Raw genomic sequence first — 27,258 nt, 5'->3', positions numbered from 1 at the left:
CTTGGGTAATGAAGAGCTTTGCTGGACAGAGGGGGTTCCTGTTCTTGTTTTGTGGGTAGCTGCAGTGAGCAACAAGGCAATATGAACTTGGGCAAAACAGACCCCAGAGGCGGGGGTACTGGTGCTGTGTGGGGGAGTCTTCGTACAGCCACATGGAGGAATGCTGCATTCGTCCAAACAGCTCTGTAGAAAATCAGGGTGGAGATGAGACCTGCATTTCAGTGACTCTCGCTGGCTCTCCTGCCAGTGGGTGACTCGCTGTCCTACCCCATTCCACCATGAGCAGATATGTCCTTCCCCGCAATTCCTGCTGGACTCTGTTTTCCGACAGATGTCAGAAACCTGGGAGTGTTTAAAGCCTCATTATCTAGCTCTGATGCCGTATAAGAGAGAACATGTACCTCTGGCCTGAGAACAGCGCAGCTTTGCCAAGGTGTGGTTCTCATCCGAGAAGGTGGGGGGGGCTTTTTAAAATGTCTGCCAGTAAAGGTTTGGACTTGCTACGTAAATGACACCCCTGTGGAAATTTTCTTTGGGACATCGATCTTCTTCAAAACCCTGAAGATGTGGGTGTTTTCAGCCAGTTTCAGTTACACCCTGCAGTCATAATGGCCAAGATGTTAAAAAAAATAAAACACAAAATGAACAGCAGTATCCACAGTCGTGGTCCAGTTCAGTCAGGACAAATGATTTGCTTATCTTTCCTGATGTGACCTGTGAGCAGCTGTGTTGGTTGTCTTTGTTGTATCGCCATGTACTTCAGGTCCCCGTGGAAAAATAGACCGCCGGTTTGTTTGGGTTTCCTCTTTACTGCCTCGGTTGAATCGCTTTCCGGAAATGGCATATGAGGACAGGAGTGTGTTGGGCAGTGGGGTTAGAGGGGGTAGAAGTGAGCTGGGTGGAGGCAAGTGCAGATGTTATCGCGGGCATGCAGATCACGCACCCGACTGGCGTGTGCAGTGAGCTGTGTTTGCCGGGCAGCGCAGACGGAGCCAGCAGGGCTGGGAGGGCAATTTTCAGTTCATGTAACAGGGAGAAAGAAAGAGTACGGCCCCTGAGTTTAATCCCCCCGACTCGGGTTCTGCGCTGTGCTGGTTACCGGGAACCGGAACCATCGGAGATTAGGATTTTGGAAGGAGCCTGCGGGCTGCAGGGTTGGGGGGAAGGGGGTGTTAGTTCACGCCTTGTGCAAACAAACCCCAAGCTGTAGCTCAGCTCACTGCTGACACGTCTGGCCAGCCGAGCCTGGTGCTTCTTGGCTTATCCCATGATGGGCCCCTCGCTGCTCTGGGTCTGGTGGACCCCAGGTCAGCACCATGCCACATGCCACAGACGGTCAGCTGACTTCTCTGATCTACCTGGGATGGAGGGGGGGGGTGTCTAATCCTTCCATCCCCGCCTGATCCAGGGAAGCTGTTACTTTATGCCTGTCGAAGGCAGTGCCCCATAAACATCTGCCAAAACAGAGGAAAACAACAAGGTCTGGATGTTTCCGTTTACGTAGGGAGGAGAATCTATTACGACACTGACAGCCATTATAATGTAATAATGCCTCTCATCACTGCTCTTGTGTTTTGCTTGCTGACTGATTAAAGTGAGTATGATTCCAAGTCAGTATTTGCTAAATTTCAGTTTCTTTTCTGGCGAGAAACTGCAGCGATCGAGCCGTCTTCCAGACCGCCTATCCAGAGCAGGGTTGTGGTAGGCCTGGAGCCTGTCCCAGGAAGCAGGCCGCACCAAACAAATCAATGCATTATGGGTAATTTAACTGTGGGAAGAGCCGGGACTGCCCAAAGGAATCCTCCACACACAAAGGCAGAAGAAGCCATCTCCAAACAGCCAGCCGGGTATAAAATCGAACCACAACCACAGTAATAAAAAAGACATGGCATTTATTTCACATGTGCTTTTGTCTAGAGTGACTTACAGGTGAGGAAATTGTGAGATCTGACAGTCTCCCGGGGGTGGCTGGGGCTAAGGGCTACATTCAAGTGCCTTTCGGTAAAATGGTTCCTCGGTCAGCCACGGGATTTGACCTAATGACCTTTAAAAAATGGGCACAGATTCCGAACCCACTGAGCTGCACACCAGCGCCATTCCACCAAAAAAAAGACACAAGAATGCTATTGAAAAAGAGAATCTGCGTGGGTCTTTCTGCATACCTGCCCCCCCGTCAGCTGTTATTCTCTTATTGTGACTGGAGCAGGCCTGATAACAGGCGGCAGGCAGATGGGGGTAGCTTCTCCCATCGTGTTGGATTGCAGGGTAGTGTCCTGCTTTGGTGGCCAGGGACGCGTCCACGCGCACTGGGGACAGCAGGAATACCTGCAGTAAAAGGCCTGAACAACAGAGGGACTGACGTGGCCCTCACATCCCAGCTGTACTGATGAGGCCATTATCCCTGTAGAACCCCAGGGGGGGTGAAAAATGGTTATCTAGCAGAAGCTGGTGCGAAGTTTCCCAGACCGAAAGGTGGAGTCTTTTGTTGGCTGTCAGTTCCCCCCCCCCCCCGCCCCCCGCCCCTCCACAGCTGAACAATGGGAGCTCCTGATTCATCCGCCCATCCCAACCAGTTCCAGTCCCTGCCAGTGACAGTGTCACCGCTTAGACTGCCCATTGTTGTCGTGGGAACACTGCGTGTCAGCCGGCATCTGTCATTGGGGCAGAGTCGGCCTTTGCTGCACGGGAGCGCTTTCCCCTGTGGGGGGTAATGTTGTTATGTTGTGTGATTGCTTTGTGGATGTTGTTACCGCTTATAAGAATTAAATGCCCCCCGGGGCAGGTACAGTCACCCACCCCGGCCTCACAGCAGCCCTGATTGAATAAGTGCCTGTTGAAAATGGATAGATGGGCTTTATTCTGCAGGAAAAGGTCCTTTTCCTACCTAAGCTATTTATACAGCCGGGTAACAGTTGGGTTAAGTAACCTCTGTGCCAAGGCACTGCAGCGTTTTCCTACCTAAGATGGAAACCGCTCTAGCTCTCTCGTCCCGTTTCATGGACATTCCTTGCCAGGGTCTTAGGGCTGAAGGCCCACAGAGACCATAATCCTCGGCAGAGGAGCCCAATCGGGTTGCCTTTTCACGACGCCAGAGCTGCGGTCTGTTGATGGAGAGCGATATTCCCACTGGCTGGATCTCTCACCTCCACCCAGAGGTGGACATTTCAGGTAGAGAAAGTAAAGATCCAGACCATGATTTTGTTTCAACCGACCAATTGAGTATGAAGAGTCACAGTCACAACTGGTCGGTTGAAACAAAATCTTGGTCTGGATTTTTACTTTCTGGACCTGAATTATCCATCTCTACTTAACACAGCTTGGTTTAAGGTATGGTTCTTTACCCTGAAATAAAGCATTCTTAGTCCCTGCTCCTGAAGGTGAGGTACTGAAGGGTGTAAGGGAGCACTCCAAAGGACGGGGGGGGGGGCTGGGGGGTGGGGCAGACGTGCGCACATGCAGCTGAGCTATGTGCAGCCTGGGGAGAGTGAGGCAGCAGCGCCCCCTGCTGAGGCTGGGAAAGTCACCTACAGGAAAATGACCTGCCTGGTCGGTGCTGTGCCTTCAAAACTGTAAGTCAGGCTCATTGTCTGATGGACTCGGATACTTGCCACAAGGGATTATTTCTAACCTGCCTGGTAACTCCAGCTGAATCCACTTCCTTGTTTTTCACAGGTGCTGTTTGAGGCAACGGTCTCCAAGGAGCGACAGGGCTATATCGGCATGGATGACATCCTGCTCCTGAACTACCCCTGCTGTACGTACCCTTTAACCTTCACTGTCCAAAACAACATGTAGTGCTAAAGGGTCAAGCTCAGTGCTGATTGGCTGAAGGCTTAAACGCCGCCCCCTCACTCCAGACTTCTCGCTTTCTGGACTGTTGCAGCTGTTGGGGCGAAGCGCACAGCAGTGCCCTGTAGCTGTGTTCTGGGGCCACTGGACCTTCACGATCTTCTTTACCTCGCCAGGCCCCTACTTACAGTACTAGTTGCCATGGAGCCAATTATCTGCCATTAACTGCGAGGCAAAGCTGGCAAAAGTCATGGCAAAACTGCCTCTTAACTCAGCAGCATTCCATCAGGGAAGACAGGCTGCCTCCAGAGTGGCTGTCCTCTTGGGGAGCAGCTGCTGTACCCATGACAGATTCAGAGTTTCAGCTGTATGTGTGTCTTGGTGTGTGTGTGAAAGTGTCATGGGGGTGTGTCAGGAATGCATGCTGGCCTGTCATTGGTCATGGTATCAGATGGCACAAACCAGGACGAGTGTAACAGCTGCGTAGTATTGATCACATGATCCCGGACAAGAAGGGACTAATTACACCGCAGTCAATGACTCATCTACCTTAATGAGATCATTTGCCTCGCTGTCGAGCTCTGGCCCCGGATGCTCCCCAGACTCTTACCCAAAACGACTTCACGCACACGCAGACAGCTGCTTATTCTCCATAAGTCAGGACCTCCAATCAGATCGTCCGCCTTGCTGATGAGGCGTATTCATGTTAGTATTCTGAGGTGCTGATGTCGAGATGCTATCCTCTGTCATTCTGTGTTTGAAGAGATCACACACCCCCCCCCCCCTTCCCGATCGCGTGTCTCCCAAGGCTGCCCCTCGGACGATCCATCAGCGGGAATCTTTTTCTTTTCCAAACTTGTAATTGAAACAGTGGGGAGCTGTAGAAATGACATAACTGCGAGGCTATAAGGATATTACCAAGAATTACTGAGAATGGCGATGAGCAAACAAGCCGTTGATTCACCCGGAAAAATAGCTGATTTGCAAAAGCGGTTTAGGTTTAGGGGTTAATTTGATGCTGTGAGAAATGTTTGTCTATTTAAAGATATACAAATTGAATGAACTGACAGACTGGGAAGGCGTCATAGAAACCGGAGATTTATTTAGCAGGAGTTAATTTAGAGCAGAGTCTGTTTGTGTGAATCATTTTTGCAAAACATATCTGTTTACTTTAATAAATGAAGTAGACCAAGTCCTTTCATATATTAACACTCTCTGATGATACGTCTGATTTAAACAGGTTTATTGGGCTGTGCCACTACCAATGGGGTATGCAGTCATTTGCAAGGCCCCTCCCATGTGTCACCCAGGAACCCTGTCATCAGCTGTCATCAGTCCCGACACCACAGATGGTCCAGCTGGAACTTCAGAACCATATTGTGCCTATTAAATAATAACATCATTATAAAGCTCAGACCACTGTCAGGATCTGTCTCTGCCAGTCCCGTCATGTTCTCATTTGGCCAGCAGATGTCGCTGGCCATCCCATCTGTTCCTATGGTTTTCAAGCCGACTTTGTCAAGTATTCACACCTGTTTCCCCTTTGTGGTTCACGTTTGATTCCTAGTGTTTAGTTGTAATGACCCGCAGCTGTCCCTTGTCACACCCTTGCTATCAGTGTATATATGTGCCTGCCCTTGCCCTGTTCCTTTGTTGGTCGAAGTAGATATTAGTGCTCTGCCTTTGTTCCCACTTCTTGGCAAATTGTACCGCTCTTCTCAGTCACTGTTTGTCCTGCCTTTTCCCGTGTTTAGTTCAGTCCTGTTCCCTTTTAAGTTGGACTCCCTGCCTCCTATTCTGACCCCTCACAGTCATTGTAGTCATCAACTAGTGTGCCTTTCAGTCTTTAAATGAAGTCCTCTTTGGTTATTCTCAGGCTAATTTGGATTGTCACTCCTCTTGTCTCCAGTCTTGACAAACACACCCCTTAGACTGATAGTTTTAGCAGTTTACGAATAGTCTGTCCCACAAAAAAAAGTATGAAAAAAACGGTCTGCAGCTCTGGGTCCCAGCAAGATTCCCAAGCAGCCTTGACCTTTCTCTTGTTTCCTCCCGAGCTCCTAATCTCTCTACCAAACTAGCATTGCAATCAAATGAAATATTTATTGTCGTACAAGTGCCTTGGGATAAAGTTTGACATATTTAAATGATACTTTATTCTGCGAAAAAGGGATCCCATTTATCGTCAACATTACTATGTATGCGTGGGGGTGTATATTTGTTCATTTTATTTGGTTATTCCATATTGAAGTACGGCCACAGCTAAGTACCTCAGTGTTGAGAGGCCATTACTCCTGTGGCTTTGCACATGGAAGGGAACTGATTTTTTGCTTCACATAGCAAGAAATCACCGGTTTTGAAAACAGGCCCCTTCCCATGTGACTCCCATCTTACAATACAGGAAGTCCCACCCTTCATGTCTGTCAATCTCCAGTCATGATTGGTACATCAGAACTCATCCTGATTGGCTAGCACATAGATGGCCAGCATGATGTACTCGCCTAAAATGCACTGCTTAGTCTACGGAAATATCTTCTTTTGAGCTGGTTCTGCTGTTGCCACTATCTGGGCAGAAAGCAAAAATATTATTAGGAAGGGACAGCTGTCACAAGCATGTGACAAAGGGATTAGTTGCTGGACCAGAGGGTAATTGAGCATAATCCTTTTCAGGGCAAGGATTGGACCTTCAAACATTAAGGAGGAATCCAGAGAAAATGTCAACAAAACTGCAGGAAAAGACAGACATCAGTTTTCTGGTGCGGGGTACTGGAGGACAGATGAATAAGACCACACCATTTCTCACACACAGACCCTGAAAAAATGGTCCCCACAATGTTAAAATAACAGGATTTTATCAGATTGTGGGGACACAGTGTAATATATACATAACCCACACACACCGAATAAGAGGCAAGTAACCGAATTACTGAAAGCATGATAATTGTATTCATCTGGCTCTCTATTCCAAAGCACTTTCACTTGAAATATTTATGACAATAAATGACAATAAATACAAGCATCAGAGCGTCAGCATAACATTTCAGATGCAGACAAGTCAACACGATTTGACCTAAATGGATCAATTGTTGACTTCACCCACTGCTACCCCAACATTCATCCAAGTGAAACTGCAGAAAAGTTGCGGCATTCAGGAATTATGAGTGGCGTCCATGGCAACACTCTCTGACAGAGCTGCTTTATAAGGGCGGAAAATGGAGAGAAACAGCTGGTTTTCAAAGGGCCTGTCGGGGAGCGGCCCTTCCGCATTTCTATTCCCAGTGGCCCCGCAGATGACTGCACAATGCATAAAACATCCCACACTGTGCCAATTTCACACCTGTGTTGATTCGGAGTGGATCGAGGTTCCGTCCTGTGTGCGCTGCCCCCTTAAAAGCCAGTCAAACAGACTTCATTAAAGTGAAAGTCGAGTGCCTCTCACCGTTGCAGGCCTGTCTGACTATATTTCAGCGCCTCGTTTGTATATTTGTTCTGGCCGCAGCACTAAAAAGTAAGAGTTCATCTGGATCGTTGAAAGTGAGCTGTGAACATTGCTGCTTAAAAAGGCTGAAGTCTGGAGCTTCCTGAGGATGCGAGGCTGCGCTTCCTGTCGCAGGTCGCTCTGTGGAGCCCCAATTAGGCCTTATGAGGCGATTCTGTAGTCGCACTGTACATAGCTCAGTGCAGTTCGTTTTTTTACCGTAACCTATCGCTGTTACAGTTACATTATGAAAAGTGAAATTTATCTTTCCATTTCACTGTTATTCATCTTCACTTACATGGTAGTGTACGCGCATTAAGTCCCGCATTATTTACGCTGAATTTGAGGCAATTATTAATGAACGTCGTGCCATTCCTTGTGGAAAAACGACCTCGCTGTCACTCTTCTGCAGTCTGTCTCTCTCACAAACACATCCTAACTTTCTGGAAAGAAACACAACGCGCATAAAATAGCAAATAAAAGATCTTCTCCTTAAGAGCCATACAAGTAAATATAGGAGATTTACTGAATCTCTGCTTGGTTATAAATGGGAGTTTCTGCCAGCACTATTTATGAAGTAAATGATTCTGACTTCTTGGTAAATGAGTAACTTAATTTATGGCGTTTTCCAAATAAAGGCCAGCTCTGGCTCCGTACTCATTCTTACGATGTACCAGCAAACACAGTAGGGTGAGAATTGAGACTGACACAACCGCTATGTACCGTTATCAGCCTTGCTATTTGGTAGTATGCTGTTAACTAAGCAAGCTAGGTGCAGAATGCACAATTAAACAAGATAACCTTTATGAAACTTAATTGACAGGAGGCGATTAAATTCCATTTTACATAGCCTTTTATTGATTAGCTGGTTATGATACAAGGTCTTCGCTGAGTTAAGTTCACATAAAACGCCGTACCGTGATTCTCCGCTCACCAATCCCTGTTTGTCTCTTTACTTGCGGGTCTGGAAGTGAGCGTCTGCCTACCAGAATGGGAGTTGAGAATAAACTCTTTTAACGGAGAATATGGGTTCTAGGAAGAAAATAAAAAACTTTAAATTATTCAATGAGATGTATTAATGTGCCAGGAATTATGTGTGATATTATTGAGGGTAACGATCCCCCCCATTCCCCCCAAATCTATGCCTATGGCAAAGCATGGCTATAATGTCATTTGCAAACTGCCACAATATTGCAGAGACATCTCCCCCGATTACTGACTCAACATTCCGCCGATGTCTGTGCGGTGTATTTCAACGGCAACATGATGTTAATGAGATCTATACGTGATGTTTAACTTATGCTTATTTTTCCAGATTAGGCTATATAACCCACAATAAGGTTATACTATATGTATTTATATATTATAGGGTGGATTTATTCTGTTTACTTTGAATGTAGGCATACTGTCTAAAACCATTAACCAAACAAAAAGTTAAAAGTTATCTATTTATTATTTAAAATGCTGACAGCATAACATGAGAAGTCAAGCAACAATAGGGCTAACAGTTATGCTGAAACAATTAAAGCAAAATTATTGGGAAAAAATATGCTTACCAAAAGACACGAAGCATGTGTAATAATTTAGATATTGTTAATGATCATTTACGCGATCATTTAATGACATTCCAATCTTTAAACCAGCGTCCTGGCAACATATGTGTGCTGACTGTGTATGTATGCAATAACAAGACAATTGAAGTAATGTAAAAGTTGCCTTAGCTAGTAACTAATTACTTTTATATGCAGAAATTAGTGAATTTCTTTTGAGTTAAGTAACTAGTAACTAATTACTAATTTTCAGTAACTTGTACAATGCTGGTGTCATGTGACAGTGATGCCCCTGTACCCACAGACAAGGCACCCCATTTCTCGCGCCTGGGGGACGTGGAGGTCAACGCCGGGCAGAACGCCACCTTCCAGTGCGTGGCGTCGGGACGGGCCTCGGAGTCGGAGAAGTTCCTGCTGGAGGTAGGTGGGGTCCCGGAGGGTGGCGGCTGGGGCATTGTGGGATTGGCGGGGAGTGCGGTGACATTGACTGACAGCTTCTCTAATTTACGGTGTTGGGGTGTTACCTCTTTATCTCTACACGCTTTGTAAGACGGCCATACTAAGGCATCAGCACTTTGAACGATGCTTGTTACTGCACATCAGTCTTTGGCGATTAAAAAGAGAAGCACTTCACCGTTTTCGGCTTTCTGACGTTAATAAGCTATTTCGTATGTAAGATGATGTGCTGTGTTGTTTGAATCTCAGCAGTTGTTTCAGATGTCCCAGTGGTTGAATTGCTCTGGAAATTAAACCGCTAAGAACTTGGCAGATTTCAATTCCCTGGATTTTGATCATCAGGTTTTTACTGGCGAGTTTTCATGGGGCGTTTTTCATGGGACGCGCATCTAAACACCTGCTTCCCACAGCAAAATGGCCGCTGCGATGCCTGCAGGTTCCCTCTCTTTGATTAGCCAATTGGGTGGGAGGAGTAGCCTCTGCCTAGGGGGCACCATCCCGCTTCTTGCAGCACCCGCAGCATGTCCCTAGCAGCTGCATGTGATTTATACTGAGGATGTACCACCCCCCCGCCAAGCCAGGCGGGAATTAAATCAAACAAATGGTCACGTCACCTTTCAGAGGCAAGCATGCAGCCAGGCTGTCCGAGGCCCTTGGCACCTCTGACCCTGGGAGCTTCTCCCCTGTGAGACAGGACTCCTGTATAATGTTATGCTCTTACTTACTTGTCCTGAGAGTTCATTGTAGCCATATCTTGTTTTATTCAGCTTTATTGTATGCGTTGGTCATATGGGGCTGCACCAGCCTTCATCCAAACATATTATTTGCCCCAACAGGCTGTTGCAAAAAAATTATTGAAAATAGAAAGACATCCATTTTGTCTCCTGCTATACAAATCTCTTATGCTGGCGTGGGAAAGAGGAAGCGGTAAAGGGAAAAGGGGAAGATTGGCCTGATACCCCCTTTTTACCTTTTCTCTTTCCCCTTTTGCCTTATCCCCTTCTCCGTTTCCTCTTTTCCATTTTCCCTCTTTTCCATTTCTCTTTCCCCTTTTCTTTTCTTCTTTTTCCTTTCCCCTTTCCCTCCTTCCACTTTCCCCTTTCCTTCTGTACCCTTTCCTTTTTTGCTTTCCCCTGTCCCTTTTTCCTTTTCCCTTTCCTCTTTTCCCCTTTTCCTTTCCCCTTTCTCCCTTCCCTATTCCCTTTCTCGTTTCCTATTCCCCCCTTTCCCCTGTCCCTTTTTCCTTTTCCCTTTCCTCTTTTCCCCTTTCTCCCTTCCCTATTCCCTTTCTCGTTTCCTATTCCCCCCTTTCCCCTGTCCCTTTTTCCTTTTCCCTTTCCTCTTTTCCCCTTTTCATTTCCCATTTCCCCCAAGTAAACATAAAAATGGCATCTAAATTAATACAAAACGACAAAATAATAAAGGGTATGTGTTTCTCTGTAATGGGGGGTGGGTGCCAGGCCCCCATGCACCAACATTTGGTCACTGACATCACGGCTATCTGTGGTGCCATGGTTCTAATTAGTGTGACAATTGAAAGAAATTAATCTGAAAAAATGTTGCCGAGTGACGATACTGAGATAAAATTTTAACAAACCAAGATACAGTATTCAAATTAATCAGTGAGATTATCATCAAGCCCAATTATGCTGTGATATAATTGTAATAATTATGCCATAATAAAATAGCACCCGGAAATTACTGAGATATGGAATATATTTACAGCCCATATATGTATTAGAATATGTGTCACTGTGTACTGTTACAATGCATAGTTTATATCTTATTTTTGATGAGAAGATCGGATCCATGTTCAGAGTTGCCCGTCTTCGATGGTTAAGGACAGTCCATAATCACAGTAGATCCAGAAATTCAGGGTCAGAACCAGGAGAACCTGAGAGACAGGAATCCAAGAGCAGAGATGATAGGGTACAAACAAGGTTCTGAACGGTACGGTGAAGAGAAACAGGCCCAGCAGTTGGCACATAAGGAGAACCAGAGCTGAATTGGTGATGGTGACGATCACGCAGCATCTCACCGAAGTTCAGAGGAGGGGTGACTAATTGGGAATAAGTGCTTGGGTGAGTTGAGGTGAGCGTAGTGGAGGTCCTGTGTGGGATTCCACATACATCTCCCCATAGCTGCTAATATGTGAAGGCTGAGTAAGGTGTGTTTTACTCTGTGTCCGGGTCAAAGCAAAGTGTGTAACTGCATAAATGGTGTCATCTGACTTGGAAGCATTTTTCCTGATGGAGCTATGACTGAGATCTTTCTGGAAAATGTCCCTGTGCCCCCCCCACAGCCTCCTGTGAGGCTTGTTGCGATTGTGGATGCATGTGACTCGGTTCCACACTCTGGCTGCGATGCTGTTTCTGTCGCGGATGTGTGAAGCACGCCAAGGTGGAGAAACATCTCACGGACCTCGCCGCCGGCCCACCTGCAGTGTGACACGGAGGCGGCGTGTAGTTACCGTGTTACTACCTCTCCGTTTGTCTTTTCCCCTCCTCTTCCCTCACCTCCTGCTGTTCTCCTACTCCTTTACCTCCTCCGAAGAGCCTTAGAGCCTGCGGTTCAGAATGACTCCCTCTGCTTGTGAAGACCCGGTATCGCCCAGCAGAGTTCAAACTCCGCAGTGGCAAGACGTCCACTGGGAATAGGGCTGCTTACGACAGGGACAGTGGGGACACGTGTGGACAGGGACAGTGGGGACACAGTCTATGTTGACAGCTTTTCCAGCCTGGGGGCCTCTGCTCAGCCAGCACTGGGGGGTTGATCCCTTTTCCCTAATGGCCACTTGACCGATTAGCTTATTTTTGTCACACCCACCCCCGCAGCGGCATAATGGAGACCTGACTCCTGCTTCTTCGGTGAAACACCTGAGCCACCGGCGTTTCGTGGCCTCCTTCCAGCTGGACGCCGTGCGGCACGCGGATCAGGACCTGTACCGCTGCGTCACGCAGGCCGCCCGCGGGGCCGGCGTCTCCAACTTCGCGGAGCTCATTGTCAAAGGTGAGGCTGGTGCCGCCGACTCCTCAGGGGAAGAGGAACCTCCTTCACGAGTGCTGGTCACCAGCCCCAGACATCGCGCGCGGCTGGGAGGGCGGCGGCCGCTCACAGCACACACACCCAGAGCGATGACAGTTTTTACTTATTACATACCTACATCCCACAAAAAGCCAGGGATGGCATGCAAACTCTACAAACCCCAGCCCTGGAGGTGTGAGGATATAGTGCTACCCACAGAGCCATTGTATTGCCTAATTAAGACATATGACGCCTAATTAGGGATCATAGGCTACTGACTGCTGAGCAGTGCGGAAGTGTGATTTGGTCTAATGACTCATCGTTCACTCTTTTCCCAGTTAGCTTAAGGCTACGTGCATGGCTGCAGTGTATGAGGGAGCTCTACTTGCCGGCATCTATCAGTTTCCCGCAAAACATCCTCAGGATGGCAGGGGCTCCGCTTGACTTCGTTCTTATGGGATGCGGACTGGGGAGACAACGCAGACAGGGTGTGGCCACCGTCACTGAACTCATCCAGCGTTCATACGTGTGTAGAAGTGTAGGGTTTATCTGTCCATTTTCCAACCACTTATGCTGCATAGGGTCATGGCTGGACCTGGAAACTGTCCCAGGCAGCATATGGCACAAGGCAGGGGGCACCGTGAAGGGGATCCCAGTCCATCACATGACATTCTCACAAACTATGGGCCAGGTAGTGGCTGACCAGAACGGGGATTATCAGACTGCCGTCGGCCTTTAACGAGCTAAATCCATGAATAGAGTATAGAGTTGGTACGGAGTTGTACATTTGTTGAAAAAGCAAAGCTAGTTAGCAAAGTGTAAAATAGACAAATCAGTCTGTGGGAATTGCCCGAGGTATATGCCAGTGTTACTGGCTAGATTTCGGGCAGAATGTCATATTCTCCTAAGGAACCCTGATAACTGTAGGCTTCCTGAGAGAGACTCTGGGTCAATGTGACTCTGGTTGGACAAGTACTTTTTGCAAATGGGTGGATGGATGATTGATTAATTTCAATGATTTTGATAATTGAGCTTTGATGGTAAAAGAGCATAACTCGGTGGATTCGGCGAGCCTCAGACCCTTCCCCAGGAGAAAGGAGCTCGGGATCTATACTTTAGTTTACTCAGTCTACATTCATTTGGATAGGAACAGGTTTTGTGCGATAATCCCAGGACAATATCGAAATAAACTAATCATGCGGAGATGTTCCCCATCTGTCTCCTGGGATAATCACACCATTCTAGTCGAGGTCTGCAACATGTTTAATTCCATGGCAACGGAGCTAATCCCCAGCTTCAAAAAACATGTCGGTGGCACATTCCCCAGCCTGTAGGGGGGCCGGGGGCTGTCAATCACAAGAGGGTAGGAAACCCGAAGCTGCCAGAACAGAATCCAAAAACCTCAGAGAGCTTCGTGATCGGTATCCATGGCGACCACACTGGGAAACATCACTTTGTGGATTGCGTTAAGTTTCACCACTGCCTGATGAGAGTGAGGCGAGTCAGCGGCCAGGTGGGAGCTGGACAGACCCTACTTACAATGTCACGTTTAATCTCACATGGCCCCCCTATCGAAAGGCGCTAACATTTCCATAATACTCCTTTAGGCTGTGCTAAAGTAATCTCCTGAGATAGCAGGACTAGGATTCACTGTGTCCTCGGCTACAGGTCTGCATGTGCTAAGCAGCACAGTCACTGTCTTAGCTTGTCCGTGTTAGCTGTGTTTCCCCTTCCAAACACATTACTGATAACTTGCAGAGGCACAATGAGCCACCAGCAGCGCCTCCGCCAACCCTGTTAGCCACAGGGCCATATCCCTCGGGGACATGCTGTCTATGGCCTGTTACCAAACTTTCCACTTTACCTTTTTACTTTTTCCTCTTCCCCTTTTCCCTTTTCTCTCACCCTTTTCTCTTTCCCATTTTCCTTTCCTCTTTATCCTATTCCCTTTCCACCTTTCATTTCCCCCTTTTCCCTTTCCTCTTCCCCCTTTCTCTTTCCCTTTTCCCTTTCCTCTTTATCCTATTCCCTTTCCACCTTTCATTTCCCCCTTTTCCCTTTCCTCTTTATCCTATTCCCTTTCCACCTTTCATTTACCCCTTTCCTCTTCCCCCTTTCCATTTTTCCTTTCCCCTTTTCCTTCCACCTTTTCCCTGCATTCCTTCTCCCTTTTTGTCCTCTTCAGCTTCCCTTATTAAAGTGAGACTAATTGGCTCTTTAACTGGCATGAGTTTATTTCACAAAGTGCCATTCTCCCCCCGGACTGTCGATCAGGCCTTCACCTTTTCCTTGTTAGGTGACTCGAAGGTGTACCCTTTTCTCCCATACCCATAACCCCCGGCACCCGACGCCCTGCCCCAGTCAGGTTTATTCCCCCCCCCCCCAGACAGAGTTTGTTTGCTCTTTGCCTTTGTTCACATCAGCACGCTGTCATGTCTCCCCCATCCCGCTCCACTACCGCAGCCCCACAGTGACCCTAATAATATCAGCCGTTCGCGCCCCCCCCACCTACAGTACCACGTTCTGTAGTTCTGTGTGCCAGCAGTCGTTGCAGATGCCACTGGGAGACAGACCTGAGCTCCATGATTAAGGTGAAGGTCACCCCCCTTCTGGGGGGGGTGGGGGGGGGGGGACGGTGAGGCATGTCTGGCAGCAAACAAAGGACACAGCAAACAAGCAGCCTTCAGATGAAAGTCACTGCTCCCCCCAAGACAGATGGTGCCCCCCCCCATAGATACATTCTCACAATACCTTTAAAAGTGAGGAATTGCCACAGATCCGAATACTTTAAAGAGTTTCTTATCTGTCTTGATTTAATTAAATTGTGTTATCTAGCTAATAGTATTAATACATCTCTTGAATCAGAGCAAGATAGCAAGAAAAAATAGTGAAAAGTTTGTTCTTAACTCTTTGGCCTTAGTAAGTATAATTTGTGGTTTCGTGTTCTTTTTTTGTTTGTTTTCTTGTGAAGCATCGATTTTGAGCTGTATCAAGATTATAAAGCTCTTGGTGTGTTTGCCTAATTATACAGTACATGTTTACAGAAGCTGCTGTGGTGAGTTTCTTAGTGATAGGTGTTAATCAAGGGTGATTTCTGTGACCCTGAATGTTTGAGGTCAAGGAAAATCTCCAGAGTTCTTAAGATAAACAAAATCATAAAAATCATCCTGAGGTTTGGCCTGTTAGGATTTCAAGGATACAGAAAAAGGTTAACGGGTCATTTTGGGTGATCTTTGCTAGCACAAACATTCACAGTGCATTGTTGTGGGTACTTACCTTGATTACCCTGTATTTTGCAGTATAATATAGGCAGACCCCGGATTAAGAACATCTGACTTAAGGGCAGCTTGAGTTTAAGGACAGACTACCATAAAACCTGTTATATAAAAAAAATCTAAGTTTTATAGTTAAATACAATGGTTTGTAATAAGAAACGAATGCACTACTTTGTGATGCTTGTAAAAACATTGTACGGTTCTATGGCTTAAGGCACAGTTCAGTATCGTAAATAGCTACTGTTTTATTATTACATTATTATTACTAACTTGAAGACAGACTTAGGGAGTGGATCTCGTTCATAACATGGATACCCCCTGTACTGACTCAGTGCCCCTCTTCCCCCCCCCCCCCCCGAAGTACCCCCCCTCCCCCATCGCACCACCCCAGCTGCTGAGAGCCGGCTCCACCTACCTGATCATCCAGCTGAACACCAACTCAATCCTGGGCGATGGGCCCATCATCCGGCGGGAGATCGAGTACCGCGCCAGCCAGTCGCCCTGGTCCGAGGTGCATGGCGTCAACATGGTCACCTACAAGCTGTGGCACCTGGACCCGGACACAGAGTACCACATCAGTGTGCTGCTGACCCGGCCTGGCGACGGGGGCACCGGGCCCCCAGGGCCCCCCCTCATCAGCCGGACCAAGTGCGCAGGTAAGACCCTGAATTCTGTCTCCCCGTTGACAGGTCTAGGTGCTTATTGAGGGATAATGAGTAGCACTAAGGCCTAGAGTCTCCAAGGTTTTGGGTTTGGCTGTATGACACTCGCCTTGTGTTTCTGTGGGTATTTCCCTCCAGTCTAAACATGTGCAGATGGAAGTGGTGTCTCTAAGATTGCTGTGTACCCTGAGATGGACTGACATTACATCCAGGGTGTCCCCTGCCTTGTGTTCTGTGAAAGACTGGCATCGTGTCCCGGATGTCCCCTGCCTTGTGTTCTGTGATAGACTGGCATCGTGTCCCGGATGTCCCCTGCCTTGTGTTCTGTGATAGACTGGCATCGTGTCCCGGATGTCCCCTGCCTTGTGTTCTGTGATAGACTGGCATCGTGTCCCGGATGTCCCCTGCCTTGTGTTCTGTGATAGACTGGCATCGTGTCCCGGATGTCCCCTGCCTTGTGTTCTGTGATAGACTGGCATCGTGTCCCGGATGTCCCCTGCCTTGTGTTCTGTGATAGACTGGCATCGTGTCCCGGATGTCCCCTGCCTTGTGTTCTGTGATAGACTGGCATCGTGTCCCGGATGTCCCCTGCCTTGTGTTCTGTGATAGACTGGCATCGTGTCCCGGATGTCCCCTGCCTTGTGCCTTGTGATGTTTTATGTCAGATAGTATTTTATAAACGTGTTTTGACCCTATAGTAGCTTTTAATTATAACGTAAGAAGGATCTAGCGTTGTCGAAAGTGAGGTGCTAATTACTGAATTCTTTTACACCTGGTGTAGGGTTTTGGAGTTTTTTTACGAGCTTGGTAAAGCTCTTTTGCATGACAAATGTGTGCTGATAACAGCCATTCTCTCTGCACGCCACGGAATTGTGAATGCCCTTTTGACCATAGTGTCATGGCACTACAGTGATGCCAGCTGATGGCATGGAGCTGCGCGCTTGGAGACAGCCCCTGCCCGCCCCCCAGGCCCCCTTTGCTGGAGTCTAGGTTGTTTTTTCCGCTGCATGAAATCCTATTTCAGAAGCGACAAAGATTTGTGCAAAAAACACAACAACAAAAAAGGATTTCAGAAATCGGCAGAAAGATGCGTCTGTACATGAGCCCTGTGAATCGTTAAATTCTTCTCAGAATCCCTTTTTCCCATCTTAACGACAACCTCTTGGTTTAAAAGTGTGTGGCGTGCAGCATGCACCAAGCTAGGAGCCACAAGTCAGAGACTTGTGTTTCCGATGCCCAGCGAATAAAGGTTTTACTGGAAGTAAGCGAGGGAACGGATCCCTATGACAGGAGAATGGGAGATTGAAGGGGGGCTGTGAGGGTTTGCTGAGCTGGGGCAGGGGAATGGACAACACAAAGGACAACTTTAGGGTTTTGGGGGGGGGGGGGGGAGCTGGTCGTGACAACAACAGACTGGGACACAAGGATCCATTTCCTTCATTACAATCGCAACTGCTGGCTTGGATTCAGAGAGAGAGAGAGAGAGAGCCTGTGAGGCAGCTTGTTATTGTCGACTTGCTCTCTGTCTGCTGCATCAGGCAGGTGAGTTTCTGACTAGACAGGGGATAAAAATCACTCAGAATCTGGAAATTCGCAGTGGGGGTCTTGTGAGCATCTCATGTGACCCCGGTAGGCAGAGGTATCTGACTGTTCTGTATCCATAGCGACCGTCCTGCCTTCCTAATGTACCCAGAACATCACCCCACCCACCTCCAAAAGCCTCAGATTGCCTGTCTGCTGGTCTTTCTGCCTGCCGCAGCCGTGTAGCAGTCCGAGGGGGTACCCTCGCTGAGATGGGGGGTTGGGGCATTCAGATTGAAACACTAGTCTTCAGCACCTCTGATAGCAGCACAAGCACAGGAAATCGTAGCTTCTTGGAGGATGATCTGGGTAAATATCAGAGTCGGTTTGGCTGAAAGCTTCAGCATCATTGTTTGCTGGATGGAGATGTGATTTAGATGTAGTACAAGAGAATAACATGATAGGGGAATTAAGCCTGTTATCTGTCACACACCTGTGCAGCTGTGATGTGCCACAGCTCTCGGGGTGAGATGTGAGTTTGCAGTCGCCGAGTGCATTTCCGGCCCATACTGCCAGCTATCCCACACGACGGGTCTGTCGCTGTTGAATTTCCCAAAAGTCTGGGCATGGCAACTCTCTGAAAGGGGAGCTCAGCATTGCTTTCAGAGTGATCGATCAGGCCAGAGAGGGCCTCGTCAAGTTCGAAGCCTCTGTATCGACTGACCTGTCCAGGAGGGGGTCCCTGTCTACTGGCAGTCCACCATGGTCATGGCTGCCGTGGATAGAGGAGGAAGATGCAGTGGTGCTTGAGTTTAGGGGACGGAGGCCTGACTGGTAGTAACTTTTTGGCTGGTGAACTGTGTTTCCAGGAGGTTTGTAACCTTTACTTTCATGCCTGCAAGTGATTAGAATAAGACAGCAGTCATGCAGGGCACCCTACCCACCAGGGGATTGAGACGCTGCAGACTGAAGTTGGTTCCACTTCCTGAAAGTTTGCACAAACAAGTAATTCTTCGACATGTTGTGTTTTGGCTCCTGTAACCCCCCCCCCCCCCCCTTCCCCCTCCCCCGATCTTCTAAACTGCCAGGACTGGACATAAAATGAACCCGTCAGATTGTGGACAGGGATCAGGTGTTGCATCCTGAATTGTTCCAGTCCAATTCTCTTCTGCACACTTGGGGAAAATTATAGATCTCTTTTGATAAATGTACCGGTCAGGCAACAAAGCGATGCCACTCTGTGGGGCTCATGAAACCAGCGCGGATAAATAACTTCTCACTCTGCAGACGGCCTTTATTGTAAGTGAATTTGCAGGTAGGGAGCAGTAGGTGCGGTTGTGAGTCACTGTCTTCACGCCTCAGGTCCATCTTCCAATGTCCTTTGGACTCTTGGACTTTCGATTATTCCAGTAGTCAACCCCGCCATGGAGATATCCCCCCCCCCCGGTATTACCAACCGCGTTTGTGGGTGAGGGGCATTAAGTATTTGCTGACTCCATTTAGTCAGTGTCTCTCAAAAAAGCAATCACAGCTTGTCCATATTATAAGGACATACAGACGAAGACCCCTCCCATTGGAAGTGCTGAATGGACACTGCTTTGTCCCCGCCTCCACCTCGGGTGATTGGCCGTCGCGTGAGCAGTACAGGAATCCACGGCTAAAGTGCTAATGGGTTGCAGGCCATTACTAAGAGTGCATGAGTGATCTATCTGTCTCAAATCAATCGATACATTTCTGACGGGCTAACATGTAATGATATTAAAAAGCCTCATTTTCTTCACATTATCGACTATGCATAAGAGGCTAGTTGAGTTGGATCGAAGTGATTTTCTTTTGCCCTATCACTGCAGGAAGATAACGTTGGGTGAATGGAGCGGCGTGAGTCAGAGCGATTGCCAGTGGTGATTTTCAGGTAGCTTTGCCATAGACATGGGATGTGCTTCGAGAATCATTAGGATTGAGGTGGGAAAGACAGCTGGTAAAATATTTAAGCTTTATTAAACTTTTATTCAAACATGAGGGCAGAGACAGAGTGAGGGATGGTGGAAGGAGAAAAAAAATCTATTTTAGTGCAAATGTGGGGCTTTAATTACAGTCAGCACCGCCCTCCCCACCCTCCGGACAGGAAGGATGATTTGACATAAGCAGAGCTTGTGGGGAGTAGGATCTGAGGGTGTTCGAATGTCCTCTTCCCTACTCCTGCGTTGAGGTGCTGAGCAGTTGGACAGCGGCGGAGAGCAGAGAGCGATGAGGGCCCGGTGGGGGCCAGGTGGAGCCCCGACAGGCACTGGGACGTGAGTTTCGTGGCGTGCGGCTGACAGGCGGCCAGTGCGCCCGCGAGGCGACGTTTCAATTATCGACGGCCAGTGCTACTTTGAGCGAGTCGCCGTGGAGACCAGCTGGCGGGCTGGGAATTGAGTCTCACCGCGACTTGACCGGAGCCAGTGCTGTGGAGACGAAATACCTCACAGAGGTGGCACCTTCGCCCATAGGGGTTCATTTTCACTGCATTTTACGGCACACTTCATCCTGTCTGTGTGAGTAACGTACTGTGGAATTTCGGATCGTGTTCCAGACGGGGGAAACATCTCCCCCCTCGTCATTGTCACCCAGGAAAGAGGCATGGCTGGAGATGGATGTCGAAACGACGGAGGCGTTTAGACGCCATGCCCAGATGCTTCCGTCTGCAGGCGTTTCCATTCAGCAGGACTCAGGAGCATTGCAATACAGGGTGCTTCTGTTTGGACACAGTGCTGCTCCTGACGGCATCTCATACGGCCCTGGTTTCCGGCCTCATCAATCATGTGGTGTGCCACTATGGGGGGGAGGCAGCAAGGGACAGGCACACACACACATGGCCTGGCATGGATGGTGGGGGCACAGAGGGGTGAATGACAGAGATAACAGCCAGCTTGGAAAAGATGAAACCAACTGCTCCCCTCCCCCCCCCAAAGCACTCTCCACAAAAAGGACACAGAACTGCTGTTCATTCGTAGTGCTGCTCTGACATTTGGAGTGCGCTCTCTGATGGGTTTGTGCTCACGTCCTGTCTTAGATCAGGACCTCCATTAAGGCGCGATCTGCAGGGCTCTGCATGTATTTTTAGCCCTCTCCATCTCATCCTGCATGCGTGCCCTTTTTCCATGTCCACTCGAGGCCGCTCCTCTTTATTTCTCAGTTCCCGTGCGGCGTTTCATCACGAATCTCCCCGAGCACAGCCTCGCGGCAATGGAGAGCTCCGCTCTTTATCACGACCAAAGTGACGGCACGCAGACAAAGAAAAGAAGAAGATGGAAGTTGCGGAAGCCTTTGGTATTGATTGCTTGGCGGCCTATCTGCTTTTCCTGCTGATGTGTTGTACGTTTGCCGCAGAGGGAGTGATAACAGAACACATGGGGGAGAGGCGCCGTTTAAGGGAAGTGTTCGGGACGGGATTCCACCGTGTGAGTGAGCGTGTTTGCCCGAGGCTGTCTTAGTGCAGGATTTTCAGGGTCCCTAAACCAAATGCATCTCTCTGTGGCTGCTTTTTTATGCTTGGAGCTTGGTGGTGCCACTGAGAAAAGGACTGTTGCTCCTTGATCTGCTCTGCTTCCTTTGTCCGAGTGAGACGCCCTCTGAGTGTAACAGCTGGATGAATTTAGCCGCCAGGTCTTGACCTTGCGCTGCAATCGGAGCCGCTCAGGCTCCATGGATCCACTGTCACTCTGTACAGGCTGGGGACATTAATCAGAAACTCCTAATAAAAGAACAAAGTGATACAGTACATTATGGATGAATATAGTTTGACAAAAGTGCATTGATTGCTTTAATAATGGACCATAACAAATCTCTCTATTGGTAACATGTTGTCTCCTTGAAGATCTCCTTGAAGAACCTCACAGCAAACCATGGTGACACCGGGTGACATTCTTTAACGCTTGCCAGCCAGTGACCCGAAATAATAGATTAGGTCTAAAAATAGGCGGCCTGTCAGTGACCCTGTGATGGTAATAATGATCAAAGCCAAACCCCCTTGAAATAGAATGTTTTCATCTGGAATTGACCCTAGGAGCTAGACGAGTGGGCGACTCGGTTAGCTCTCTGACACCATGACGGAGAAGCTGCACCCGTAGTCTGTCCAATTAATTACTGTAATTGGCATCATTTCTTGCTTCTAGGGCAGTTGAATGTGACACCAGCCTGACTGGACTAAATGCCCTGGCCTCATGCGACCCATTCAGCTCTGCCTGCAGGTCTCTTTATCACCCCCTAGTGGTTGTTTTGTTCAAGGTCATGCACTATATCACATATGTTCCCCTAGCGATTTGTTTGCTGAGCTGGGTGGGAGTTGAAGCGCATGCCGGCTGTCGTTTCTGTTACTGCCATCTTGCTGCCTCTGAAGCTCGCTAAGAGCTCACGCTAACCGCCAACTGACATCCACTGCTGGAGGGCCTGACCACCCTCCTAACCTGCCAAATTCCTGCTCCCTAAATCCCCCTTTCCACGAGAACTGTCAGTGTATATGTGGGCCTGGAAATTGTGGCATGAATCTCATATTTGCATCGTGAGAACATCGTCGCATCGGAGGAAATATGAGCGACAGAGCTGTAATCTCCCTCTCCGTCTCCCCCTCTTCCTCACTCTTTTCTCCTCCCTCTCACCCTCTCTTTCTCCCTTCACCCTCCCCCTCTTTCAGAGCCGATGCGCCCCTTGCGGAGCCTGACCGCCACCGAGATACAGGCCCGTCAGCTGTCGCTGCAATGGGAGACACTAGCCTACAATCTAACCCGCTGCCACACCTACTCGGTGTCCCTGTGCTACCGCTACTCGATGGCGGCGGGGAGCGGCGGGGGTGGCGGGGGCCACAACGCCACAGTGCGCGAATGCCTCGCTGTGGAGCACAACGTGTCGCGCTTCACGCTGCGTGACCTGCCGCCGTACCGCGCCGTGCACGTGCGCCTCACGCTCTCCAATCCTGAGGGGAAGAAGGAGGGTCGCGAGGTCACCTTCCAGACCGAGGAGGACAGTGAGTAACATGCCGGTGTCCCGCCCCCTGACATATCACCCGCCCCTTAGAGGAAGCCCAGCCCCTTGATAAACGATAAATCCTTTATTTACCATTTGCACAAGTATGAGTACAGGTACATTGGAATGCTTCTCTTTGCCTACCCCATCTTGCTCTAAATAGCTTGGTCACAGTGTAGGGACAGCCAATGTACAGCAGCCCAGGAGCAGGGGGCTCACGGACATGTGACTGTTCACCCGAGGCTGGGACTCTAACTCTTCCGATTACAAACACAGAGACTTATGCCACTGAGTCACTCTCTTTAAAAAGTTCAACTATCAATAACCATGTTTGGGATAGACCGCAGGCTACGAAACTGCCACTGAGCAAAGCTCGTTCCCGGACCCCCGTCATCTTCATGCGACCGTGTTCCATAACAGTCATTTAAATGCACGCATGAGGCATATTTAGGCTGGATTTTCATCTGGCACCTGCTGGCTTGAATACTCTACCCAAGCGGTAATGACTTAGAGAGACAGGGACCTGCACGGTGTGCAGGGTGCTTAAGCTGAAGCACCTGCGTTAATGTCAAGCCAGAGGAATGGCTTATGAGTCGTTAACTGATAACGCCACGTAATTTCTGCAGCTGACAGCGTCGGCTACGAAACGACACAACGTGCGAGGCTTTTATCGTCCGGGACTCCCCGAGAAGACAAAGATTTTCTAAAATCACTGTTTTTTTTTTAAGCCCGGAGATAGTTTAGCTGTTGGGGTCCACAGCGTGACCCCGATCGTGACAGAGTAAATACTAATACTGCGGTATCCCGTACATGCAAGCTCAGCACAGCCCCCGGTGAGAGCGCTACGAGGCTTCATCCAAGCCGTAGCTGGGGCACCTCCAGAGGGTCCGCGGCATCAGCGGAACTGGCTGACGACTGCAGAATTAGTCATGCCGCTATCGGGAAACGGCGGAAGCAGAGGCAGAAGAAGGAGTGTGGAAAATGCTTGTTTTTCCAAAATGCTTGTATTCACATTAATCGTCAAATACGAACCGCAGACGTGGGATAATTGATTCCCAGATGGTCTTGCCCGTGGCCCTATCATGGAAATATAAACAAACGTGTCGACTTTAAAAAAGAAGAGGAGAAGCCAGGGATGTTCACTGCTACCCACCGATCAGCAGCTCTCCCTCAGCTGCCATCGCGAAAACCTTAAGAGAGGTAAACGAATGGCTGCTGTCTCTGTGGAGGAACAGGAATAGAAGCCCCCGTGGTGAGGAGAGACTGGTTCTCTGTGCGTTTAGCTGGGCTTGACAGCTCCTCACACTCTACACTAGTTTTAATGGACCCAGCCCTTGGCTGCTACAGTAGCTCTTTGGTGGTTTATCAGCTCTTCTGGACTGTAACCCTCTGGTGATTTTATCAAGATGGTTGAGCTCAGGTTGAGTCAAGCTAGCAGCAGATCACCACAGATCTCCCCAACCGTGCTGACCCTTCCTGAGCATGCTTGCAGTGACTTGGGATTTCATGGCACCTGGGAACTCCATCACCTGATCTCCCCCCAGCCCCGCTGTCCTCATAACATGCCCCCTCCCCACCTCATGCTGGAAGGCATCCATCACCCTCGTCTCCACACCTCCATTGCCTTGACAGATAATACCCCTGGGAAGATTAATGCCCCCCTAAGCCTCTGGTTTCACGTTGCACAGCCCTACGCAGGCCCCCTTACTGATGAAAGGCCAGCCAGGTGCGAGGAAAATGATAAACTGCGTCTCTGGTCATTTCACAAAAAGAATAAAATGGCCAGGATGTGCTAATCAAATCTCATTCATGTCTTTCCCGTGAAAACAATAAGATAGAGGCAAAACGTCACCTTTAATGGAGCACTAGAACGATTAGGCCCTGACTTTTCTATGTCTTTTTTAACACAGTAGGTCTTCACAATCCTTTATTCCTAAGTCACACTTAATTTTGGAATAAAGGTTAAGTTCCCACTTCTGTAGCTAGATCTCTAGCTCCAGGTGCCTGGTGTTGAAAGAACATCAAATCAGAGACACACGGGGGGCTGGAACTGTGACCCCGCCGCTCCTGGGGGGGTCCCTCTCCTGCTGTCTCGAATGACCTGCTCCGACTTCCAGCCAAATGGGCCCCTCCCTCCAAGATGAGTCTGCGCTTAACAACCAAAGCACTGAGGAGAAGCGACACTCTCTCACCCTGCCTCTTTTTCCCCTTAACCTCAGTAAACCTCAGTAGTTTCTCACTCTTTGGCCCCATCTGCGCACTCTTCTCTGTAAACACACGGGTGGGCACCCCCCCACGAGGGTCATATGCTGTCAGCCCCTCCCTCATGGCAAGCCTCTGCCCTCACCTGTCTGTTTTTCTCCTCTGTCACAGTTCCTGGCGGCATTGCCCCAGAGTCGCTGACCTTCACCCCCCTGGAAGACATGATTTTCCTGAAGTGGGAGGAGCCTGTGGAGCCTAATGGACTCATCACCCAATACGAAGTGAGTCCCCAGGGCAGAAACGCTCAGTAACTCACTCACAGGCTCTGGCTGTCACCTGAACACATTACTGTGTGCCATAAAGCTAGAACAAACAGGTCGGTCTGCTTGGCATCTCAGGCTGCCTAAAGATCACGTTCGATCGCTCACTTCTCAGCCAAGAAGCTAACTGCCCCCCAGGGGACAGGGTAATTTTAAAAGTGTGTTTCCCACATTGCATAGGTGCGCGAGGTCGGGAGGGTGGGGGTGGGGGGTGTGATGAGAATCATTTGAGCTCTCTGTGGTGATGTGCCTTGAGGGGTCCAATCAGGGTTGCCAAATCTCACACATCTGGCGTGACGTGTTTTCAGACTCTCACGCTCATGCGAAAAGTCTTACGGCAAATCTATATTATTCCATTACGAATCTATAGATAGTTACATCGCAAGCATTGGGGTAGTTTTCAAAACCTACAGACTGATTACAAGGTGAAACTACGTACATGTAAATGCATGTGCAGATTTGTCTCCAGTTGAACATCTCACGCCAGCCAGCTACCTAAAGTTGGGAGCACTGTGCACCACGCTGCCCCCCACCCTCCGCTCTCCTTAGAGGACCTTGGGTCTCCCTCGGCACCCACCTCTCCGGCAGTGGGATGCCATTAAGTGGGATCTGTGGATTGACATGTAAAGTGGCAACTGAGCCGGATTCTCTCAGTGTAACTTGCTGATCTCCCCCCGAGTGGAGAGGGAGGAGCTTCACGTAGGCACTGAGAAATCCTTTCATTTCTGCTAGATTAAAGCATTGACTGCTTCGCGATGATCGACCGCGAGTCTTTGGTCCCTTGTGCTTCTTCTGGTTGCCATTATCTATCAGCTCTTTTTTTTTTTAGCTCCTTTGTAGAAGCAATTTAACGGATTCTGTGAAGAGACGAATCTTCATGTTATCGCAAACATCCAGGCCTCATGCTCTCGACTTAATGCATAGGTGTGCGGTCGGCCTCAGCTGCAGGCTTCAAGCTCCCCTGGAGTCCCCTCCCACCCCTGCCTCTTCAGCAAACGTTAAAGGGGGATTTCCCATAATACACCGGGAGTGGCCTGCTGCAAGTCTGGAGTGACAAACAATTTTGATGTAAAAACCGTAACGTTTAAACGTATTCTTAGATAAGATAATCTATCAATTAGTCATTTAAAATACAGACATTACATTGTGCATCGTAAACAAAAATCAAAGTGAATTAAGGTAATTTTTCTTGTAGCTGATTGTTAGAAGCTGATTGTTAGACTTACTAGAATGCTGGGATTATCACTCTGAGAAATCAGTGAATTCTGGCCAGAATGATGTTTACACTCAAGAAATGGAGATTTCCACGAGCAGCGACGCTTTCCCTAGGCTGTTGTCTAAGCGTTTGGCTGTAAGAGATGCAAACTAACAGTGACTCGAAACGAAATACAGGCAATTACAACTGTATCAAAGCAAAAAGAGCAGCAGTCGTCATGCCTGAAAATGGCATGTCACTCTGACAAGACTGAGCACCAGCCTCCCAGCTCCATAAAACCTAATGATCTTCCTTCAAAAGATCTGGTGATTGTGAACACAATGTCTGAACTTGACCCCGGTTAGATTTTCAGGTTGTGTATTCTAATGGTTCGGCTTCTAATAAATTATTAAAGGGAAGATAAATTGGACCACAGTAATTAGCAAAGCATTAGTGAAGGAATTGTCAAAGGCTGTTACATACAGTCCTACTGGAAACGGCGATTTAGTCTGTCTGATTACGCTATTCTCAGGCGTCGGTTGCTGTAAGCACTCACAGTTCAGAGTCTGTGCACACCTCACAGCTCCTCATGAATTTATCAAAGAAGAGCTTCTGTATATCTTAGATACTTCAAAAAGGCGCCGGATTACACTTCCTGCTACGGTATAATGATTATATTCAAGTCACGTGGGACGAGAGTTTACAGAATCATTTAATGGGTGTATTTGGATAATATCTGCCTGTGGTTCATGTTTGCATCCAAGGGTTAGCAAGTCATCTGG

General features: G+C 48.5%; 1 protein-coding gene across 2 annotated transcripts in view; it reads left to right on the top strand.

Annotated features, from left to right (window-relative positions):
• Positions 1 to 27,258, top strand: part of ptprub (protein tyrosine phosphatase receptor type Ub) — a 157,573-nt gene that overhangs the window by 83,079 nt on the left and 47,236 nt on the right. For both annotated transcript variants that reach the window (XM_049025265.1, XM_049025266.1), the window contains exons 4-9: positions 3,673 to 3,754; positions 9,122 to 9,237; positions 12,108 to 12,282; positions 15,905 to 16,228; positions 22,431 to 22,760; positions 25,133 to 25,242. In XM_049025265.1, the coding sequence (XP_048881222.1) occupies positions 3,673 to 3,754; positions 9,122 to 9,237; positions 12,108 to 12,282; positions 15,905 to 16,228; positions 22,431 to 22,760; positions 25,133 to 25,242 (1,137 nt within the window). The remainder of the gene's footprint in view (positions 1 to 3,672; positions 3,755 to 9,121; positions 9,238 to 12,107; positions 12,283 to 15,904; positions 16,229 to 22,430; positions 22,761 to 25,132; positions 25,243 to 27,258) is intronic.

This window comes from Brienomyrus brachyistius, chromosome 9 (genome assembly GCF_023856365.1).
Source record: "Brienomyrus brachyistius isolate T26 chromosome 9, BBRACH_0.4, whole genome shotgun sequence".
Lineage (NCBI taxonomy): Eukaryota > Metazoa > Chordata > Actinopteri > Osteoglossiformes > Mormyridae > Brienomyrus > Brienomyrus brachyistius.
The sequence above is the reverse complement of the archived record's forward strand: the minus strand, read 5'-3'. Positions and strand labels throughout refer to the sequence as shown.